At 37.4% G+C, this 8,532-nt stretch overlaps 1 protein-coding gene and 1 pseudogene across 2 annotated transcripts in view; one reads left to right on the forward strand and one right to left on the reverse strand.

Moving 5' to 3' along the window:
* The window catches only part of LOC309834138 (serpin B6-like), a gene marked incomplete at both ends in the record, with an annotated part of 93,139 nt that extends 92,105 nt beyond the window's left edge, over nt 1–1,034 (forward strand). Inside the window, 1 exon segment of the mRNA XM_082672761.1 lies at nt 816–1,034. Coding sequence (XP_082528887.1) covers nt 816–1,034 — 219 coding nt within the window.
* Nucleotides 1,035–5,437: 4,403 nt separating this feature from the next.
* Nucleotides 5,438–6,300, reverse strand: LOC309833569 (cytochrome c-like; annotated as a pseudogene). The gene has a single exon. The product of its transcript is annotated as a cytochrome c-like (transcript).
* Nucleotides 6,301–8,532: the final 2,232 nt, after the last annotated feature.

Here is an 8,532-nt window from a genome sequence, read left to right on the forward strand (position 1 = left end):
TGTGACACTGAGCAGGAATACTGGAATGGGACTTTTTAAGCATTAATGAGACAACAAGGGCCCCTTACAGATTAGGACACTTATAATAAACTCCCCTGAGAGCTGGCACAGTTGGGCAAAGAGAAATCTGCTTCTTGGATCCACAGCCTACTGGGCTGTCTGCCCAGTGGGTGCTGGTACATGCATACTCTATCTGGAGGATACCAGAGATAATATTCTCACTGGTCACAAAGCCAAGCTCCCAACACATAAAACAAGCCAAAAGGAAAACCTCATCACACATATGATTCTCTTCCTTATGATAAATGACACACAAGACAGAGACAAAAGGAAACAATTACCATCTCTAGGAGGAAAAGGATCAATTGAAAACAAGAGTACTCCAAGTTTTAACAAAGTTACTATACCTAAGAAAAAAGTTCACACAAATATTTTTTTCCTGCTAATCTATATTTGGAAAGGAAGGAGCAAGAAATTTTTACCTACCTCTCTTGACCAGGCGCTACGGAGTGAGATCTGGTAAAGCTAACTGTGCACAATTCTTAGCTTTCACTAGCTTCTGCTAGCTTTTTAGGATCATGTCTGTAGCCTCTAAAATGAGTATGGTGTCTCAGAAAGTCCTAAACTGGTTTCCAAACTGGAGGCAGGGGGCCAATAATTTTCCCTCTACCCCTCTAGGTTCTTGGCTGAGACATCCCTGTGATAAAAAGACAAGTTAAGAGGAGAAAAACAAATAAAATTTTAATAACATGTATCCCTACTTTATACCCAGAAACAGAGAGTAGCTCCTCATATCATGATCTTTTTTTAAAAAGGAGGATGAGAAAAAGTCACTTAAGTTAAAAACCGCCTGTGGGATTCCGCTTCCCGCGGGATTCCGCTTCATCCCGCGGGATTCCGCTTCTTCCCGCGGTATTCCGCTTCTTCCCGCGGGATTCCGCTTCTTCCCGCGGGATTCCGCTTCCCGCCGGATTCCGTTTCTGGCGTCCTGCAGGATGAAGGTACTGGGATTCTTCTGGCGTCCCGCAGGATGAAGGTACTAAGTCATTTTATGTAAGGGACTTGGGCCTGCCCAGATTTTGGTATTGTGGAGAGGGGCCTGTGAGGGTGGTTCCTGGAGCCAGTCCCTTGGGACTTTAAATTTTAAATTAAGTATTTACACTTGGGGCATCCCTGGTGGCGCAGTGGTTGAGAGTCTGCCTGCCGATGCGGGGGACGCAGGTTCATGCCCCGGTCCGCGGGGATCTCACGTGCCGCGGAGTGGCTGGGCCTGTAGGCCATGGTCGCTGAGCCTGTGCGTCCGGAGCCTGTGCTCCGCAACGGGAGAGGCCACAGCAGTGAGAGGCCCGCGTACCGCAAAAAAAAAAAAAAAAAAAAGTATTTACAGTTGAGCAAAGGTTTGTTATTTCTTTAACTTTTTTAAAGAAAACACTTAATTTTCCTCAGCCTGCTGAGCTTATGGATGCACCACCTGAAATTTTCTACTACAAAACTTAAGGCAAACATGGTGTCAAGAATATCTGTATGTTAAACTGAGTCATAAAAATTGTAGACATTGAACGTTTTTGACTGACAAAAATAGTGCTTTCATGGGACACAACCTACTACGTAGACAGTTCTGAAGCAGTTAAATATGTAGCTGTGTAAAGCTCAGTCTGTTTTGCTATACGTCATTCTCGAAAGACCTTATGAGGAAATTTTAATGGAAATTCCGTTCTGTGCAGAAGAAAGATCCATGCCTTTGGAATCAACAAGTCTTGGGTTTGAATACAAGAGCTACTAAACAGTCATGTGACCTCATTAAAGTTAATCAAATCTCTGAAGTTCAGGTTCCCCCTTCAAATGGGACAGTGGTGTTTTTTTTTTTTTTTTTTTTTTTTTTTTTTTTGCGGTACGCGGGCCTCTCACTGTTGTGGCCTCTCCCGTTGCGGAGCACAGGCTCCAGACGCGCAGGCTCAGTGGCCATGGCTGATGGGCCCAGCCTCTCCGCGGCATGTGGGATCTTCCTGGACCGGGGCACGAACCCATGTCCCCTGCATCGGCAGGCGGACTCTCAACCACTGCGCCACCAGGGAAGCCCGGTATTTTCTTATTGGGGTGTAATATGGATTAAATGGAAACATTATGCAAAATCTATAGGTCTTTTACATATTTAAACAAAAAAATTGAAGCTTTTCTAAGACAAACTGGTGTTTCAAGATAGTTTCTCTATGTAAGGTAAATTCCCAAATTATCAAAACAAAGGGAAGGTAGCATTAAGGTACAAGGAGGCATTTGAGAAAAAGGACAAAGTCATTATACACACACACATAACCACACTTAGCCTTATAAGTGCCAAGCTATTGTGTGACAGGAGAGAGGAAAGGATGAGTCTTGATGGAATTAGCTTTTTTCTGAAATAATGAGTTCCCTATCACTGAAAATGGTAAAGAAGCAACCAAAATTTTATCTGCCAAAGATTGGTAAGAAGTATTCTACTTTGGGATGGATGTTGGGATAGATTGCATTTAATATCTAAGATTCTGTGATTGTATAAAAGCTTAAAAGCTCAGTTCAGAACATCAAGTGTTTTCAGTTTTACAAAACTTACTTCAAGGGAAACAAGCAGACTTCTATAAAAGGCTCAAATGACTTCTTAGAAATCAAATAGCTCTTGCACAAGAACTGTTTGATGACTGAAGTATAAATGAATCAGAAACATATGGATTAAATTTATTATGAAATACAATAAGAGGAAAGTAGTGCTTGGCAAAATCTTTTTGGGCCTCTTGAACCAAAAATCTTTGGAAAATCGTTCAAGATGTTTTAATGACCTCAAAAAGCAGTTGGATTTACTCTGGCCTGCTATAAGCAATTTGAAGCCTTTAATTTCCTTTTTCTATTGTCTCTGGACAAAGTTCAATTCAATTTTCTACCAGCTGTTGACTGTCTCTGTTTAGTACAATAGCTTTTTACTGTCGTTGTTTAAAGTATGTTTGCTTGTTTTATACATTTAGGGAAAAAAAGACTAAAAAGTTTCGACTGTTGAATATTTCAAAATACTTGTCATTACTATTTAAATTTTACCCCGAAATGTCTTCCTCTGCCAAACCATTTGACTTAAGGGTGAAATTCATAGGATCTGTTTGGAATAGAGAGTTGATAAAAGTAGAAAGCCCTGCAAACAAATCTCCAGGGGCAGTGCAATATTTGATGCAAATAGCATTGGCTTGAGTATTTAATAGAGAAAATGGGAATTTAGAAATAAAAATACCACTGGGAAATATCATCATGTTAAAGCAGAAGCTATGTGTCAGTTAAAATTTACCCTGAATAGTAGAATACAGTATAGAAGTTGAAGTTCTTGTAAACTGTCAAATCTTTAATTCATATTTATTTGATTTTACTTAACTTTTGAAAAATTTCATTACCTTAAAAATTCAGAATTTTTTGTACTGGCATAAAATATTGCTTTGGACTTTTTTTCCAAAATAATACCCAGCTCACTAGCAAATTCTCAAAAGTGAAAATTTTGCATAGAAATTTCCCTTCTAGATTGGTACTTTACTCCTTTCTTCCATCCTTCAAACAGCAAACAAACATAAAACTACTGTCCCAAACTCAATAAATCTTGTAGGACCTCTTACCCATCTAATTAGACTCTTGTTGTTTTAAAAAAAGAATGTTCCACTCATTACCAAACATTAGGGTTTCATTTGTGAAATCCAAAAATATTGCATTGGGGAAGTAATAAAGAATTTCAAAATACTGAATTATCTACGCTATATTAGTATGAAGTAGCTCAGTTGACTCAGTGAAAATAAACAATGCAGTTTATGGGTTCAGTTTTAGGTCAGAGTAAAGTGCACATATATAAATTTTCTACCAACTTGTGGTCTGCTTATTGAATAGTAGTTTTAAGACAAAAAATAATGCATACTCAATTATATAGCTAAATATATTAATCTGGATACAGATTGTTTTAATACATACTAATGCTGACCCATGCAAAAAAATAGATTGGTGTGAGATCAGTCAAAATATTCAGCTAGATTAGCTCCTAATTCATTCATTAGCTCCTAAAGTAGTTTTTTATAGTCAAGTAAGAGCTCAATAAAGAGTCTGTGGAGGAAGGAAAGGATTTCTGTCCTCTTTGTGATTATTTAACTATTTTCATTAAAATCAGTATCGGGGGGTGAGGAGTTGGAATCATGGTGGAAATACTCAACTGTCAAGGCAGGTTACCGTTCAATATTTATTAAGATCTACTGGAACTCCACCCACCATCCATCTAATCATTTACTCACTCATTAACTAATTATGCACAAAATTACAGGCCAGGCACTGTGATAGGTGCTGTGGACGTTTCAACAAAGAAAATAAAAGCTTTGCTCTCTTGAGCGTACCATGTAGTAGGAGAGAATAGACATGTTAACTATAATAATGAAGTGCTGTGGTCGACCTATAGAGAAAGCACAGTAGTGGCAGAAAGGGGTGTGCAATTTAAAACTACCAGGAGTAAGAATGGGTGGTCAGGAAAGCCCTCAGAGTGGCAAATCTCAAAAGATGAGTAGCTGTCCCTCAAGTGGATGGTGAGGAAAGGAGCACTGCAGGTGAGGAAGCAACTTGAGCCAAGGCAGGGAGGCAAGGTACAGCTTAGTTTGGAAAACTCCATGAACTTCAGCATAGCTGGAACTCAAGTTCATAGTGTCATAAATTTCATCTACATCACAATGATACTGAAAGAGTACGAGTGTGGAGCGTTTTTCTGTTTGATCTCAGATGCATTGTGTCTTTCTCTTTCTCTGGTCTTTGCCTTTGGGAAAAATATTTCCAAGATCCCTTGATATTTCACTTCCCGTATACAGTTGGCCCTGGGATCAGGGCCCCCACCCTAACTAATGCTGGGATTAGGGATCCCACCCTCCTCCCCCAAAATAAAAAAAATTAAAAAAAACTAGATTTCTAATTTCTTTCTAGACAATATAAAATTTTAAATTATAGATATTTTAATTACTTATGAATATCTTTGTGAATTTATTGTGCTAAGTTGAAATGATCTTCTTTTTTTTTTTAATCTGAGACTTTGTTTTTAATTCTCAAGCCTTATGATCAGATAATTTACAAATCTGTGCTAATGATAGAGCTCCTCGACCTTAACCCTTCTGAGTTAATGATGCAAAAGCATCATTACCAATCACACATCTACAGTAGTTCTATAGTTGTGTTTCTGAATACCTGTTTAAAAGTCAATCCTGAATTATAACTTAGTCTGACTTTGTAAAGAATTCACAAGCAAGTTTCGCAACCTATCATGTCACGGTGAATTTTAAAAACACCTGATCTTAAAGATCATCTGTTAAAAAAAAATTTAAAAAGATCATCTATAAAATGTGAGAAGTACTAAATATTCTTTATCTGATGCTATACAAAACCACACTAAAATGCCCTTCATTAAGTAAAACGCAATGTTTTAGATGGAGAATTTTAATTAAATTGGCATATTTAAGACCAAAAAGATAAAGTGGACATTGTCAATGTATCTTCAGCCCTAGCCTTAACAGGTGAATGAACACAACTTGAAACACAGGTGAATCTTGCTGGTCTATGAGACAGTGAAGGGAGCTTCTCAATATTTAAATATATTAATATAACCAGTTATAGAAATCTAAATATAAAACCAATCTCCTATAGGGTTTGAGAAGGCATTTACCATATCCCTGAAAAGATTAACATTCCTTATTCAAGTTTAATCATCTCTTTAGAAGGGGAAAACAGTGACAGTACTTGCTGAACCAGAATTACTATCAAAATTCCAAAAGCTGACCATATTCATTTAGCCACAAGCCAATCTTATTTAAATCCGGACAGAAATATTACATCAGCTATTCATGATCTGAATTCTAGTGTATGAGATCAATTTAAATATGGTACACATAAAAAGTTATGAGACATTTGTTTCATAATAAATAAGGCAGTGGCCAACTATTACTCATTAGTAGCTTTTTTGAGATAAGCTATCAAGTCTGCCCTTTCTCCCTTCTCCTTATTGCCAGCGAAGATCATTTTTGTTCCAGGGATGTACTTCTTGGGATTCTCCAAATACTCCATCAGTGTCTCCTCTCCCCAGGTGATGCCTTTGTTCTTGTTGGCATCTGTGTAAGAGAATCCGACTGCCTGACCTGTCTTTCACCCAAACAGACCATGGAGATTTGGCCCAGGCTTGTGCTTGCCTCCCTTTTCCACAGTATGGCACTGGGCACACTTCTGAACAAAAATCTTCTTGCCCTTCTCAACATCACCCATTTTTAAATCGTTCTTTCTCCGTGTACGACCTAAGCCATTCCCGCTTGCAAGCCAAAAGTCCCGCTCTCTAATCCCAAGGACACGCCGGTCCGCACCTATGTATGGGTGAAAATGCCAGAATGATCTTCTTAAATAAATCGTTCTAACATACACCTAAAATTTATGGTGTTATAGCTCTACACTAAAAAAAAATTAGAAGTCAATTTTTTCTTTATAATTTGAAGCATAAAAATAATTTAAAGTTTAATAAATCACATACATTTGTATTTATTACTTAGGTTTGGTAGTTTGATTTTAACATACTGTCAATATTTGCTTCAAATTTTTTAAGGAAAAAAATGACTACTCTTGTCTACTTTTGGAAATACATCCCACCATCTGTGTGTGTGTGGGGGGGGGGTCATAAGATTTATAATAAGCACTAATTATGTCAGCCTTTGCTATGGAAGTAGACATTGTCTCTATTTTCCAAAGCTATGAGTACACCTGCTCTTTGCTCCACAGGGAAACACTATCTTTGTCTTTCAAGGCCTATAAGAAAACCTGCCATTGTCTACCTTCCAAGGCTACTTGATATAGAGATATCGTTAACAGTCAAGAACAAAGGGCAGTTAATATGTGCAGGAACATGAGACATCTATGAGAAATTATTTTCCAATATGCCTTGGCTGAAGTCAGCAGAAAAGGAATTCACTTAAATGATGTTGGGTAGTCCACAGAATCACATCCAAAACTTCTAATTGGGATGAGTCCTGATCATTCTTGCATCTTTGCATCAATGCCTTCCAAGGGCAGGTGTGTCTAGATGGTGCATCCTAAGTCCTGGTACAACATTTTTGCTGCAAGGGAAATAATTATCCAAAACTTTTGAGTCTATAGACAAAGGATGACTTTACCACCAACTAATATTAGTTTAGAAAGGAAATTTCTCAAATATAGAAAGGCATTAAAATACTCAGTTACAGGTGTCGACTACATTAGTTTGGGTTAATATAATGTCTGAATTTTAACTCTGTGATTGACAGAATTATGGCAAGCATGTTCTTTGTTCCCTAATGTTACACCAAAATTTGTTACATTATGTGGCAAAAGGAACTTTGCAGATGTAATCAACATTGCTATTCAACTAGCCTTAAAAAAGGGAGACTCTCCTGAATTATCCAGATGGTATCAAGTAATCATATGAGTCCTTAAAACAGAAGAAGCAGAAGAGTAATCAGAGATTCCAAGCATAAGAAGGACGCTATATCATTGCTGGCTAAGAGATGGAAAGAGCCATGTTGAAAGCATGAGAAGGAAACGAATTCTGCCAACAGCAAGTACACTTGGAAGAAGACCTCAAGCCTCAGATGAATTTGATATTTAAATGCTAGCATTTAATTATGGAAATCTTAGTTCATAAGAATTGTAGATTAGTTGGAATATGAAGGCACTGACATTTCCTTTCAGAGAGTTCCAAATATCAGCATTGCCGCTTACATCCATGGATTGCAAAGAGATTAAGGAAAAAAATAACAATTGTCAAACACATGTGAACAGCATCATATGAGCTCTCGATCTCCAACAGTGGTTCTCAAACTTCGACATGTAACAGAATAACCTGGAGGACTTGTTGAAACACAGATTGCTTGGTTCTTCTGCTCCCTTCCCCTGTCCCACTGGGAGCTTATGACTCAGTAGGACTGGAGGGGAACTTGAGAATTTATATTTCAAACACTTCCAAATAATGCTGTAGGTCCAGTGACCACCATAAAAGGACCACTAGCCTGTGATATTACCCATGTTTTAAAAAGTTTCTAGGAATAACTGCAGAGCCCAGAAATGGAAAGAAAGACTAAGCATCTTATTGTTTTGATAGCAGTTCTTTAATCAGAATCCATAGGGAATTTCCATTTAATCATTTGAAAATAAATTTAAACACTACTAGTCCTCTTAGGTTCCCAAAATTATATGAGGGATATATTTCTAATCTACTACATAAAGCAACATGTTGCAAATGGAAAAATAACAGAATCCATGATCCATTATACTTACTAACTGCTAAATTTGGCATAATTGTTTGATATACATGTGAGCTTTGTCATTGTCATTTTAAAGTAGGGATAAATCATATCACTTCACATGTGTAACAGTATAAGTTGATATAAATGTGAAAATACTAAATCAGTATCTCTAACTGGTATTTACAATCTACAGCTCTTAGAAATAATGGCAAACATAAAGTTAGCATTGTATACATTTCATACA

Source organism: Grampus griseus (genome assembly GCF_964374135.1).
Source record: "Grampus griseus genome assembly, chromosome: 15".
Taxonomy (NCBI): domain Eukaryota; kingdom Metazoa; phylum Chordata; class Mammalia; order Artiodactyla; family Delphinidae; genus Grampus; species Grampus griseus.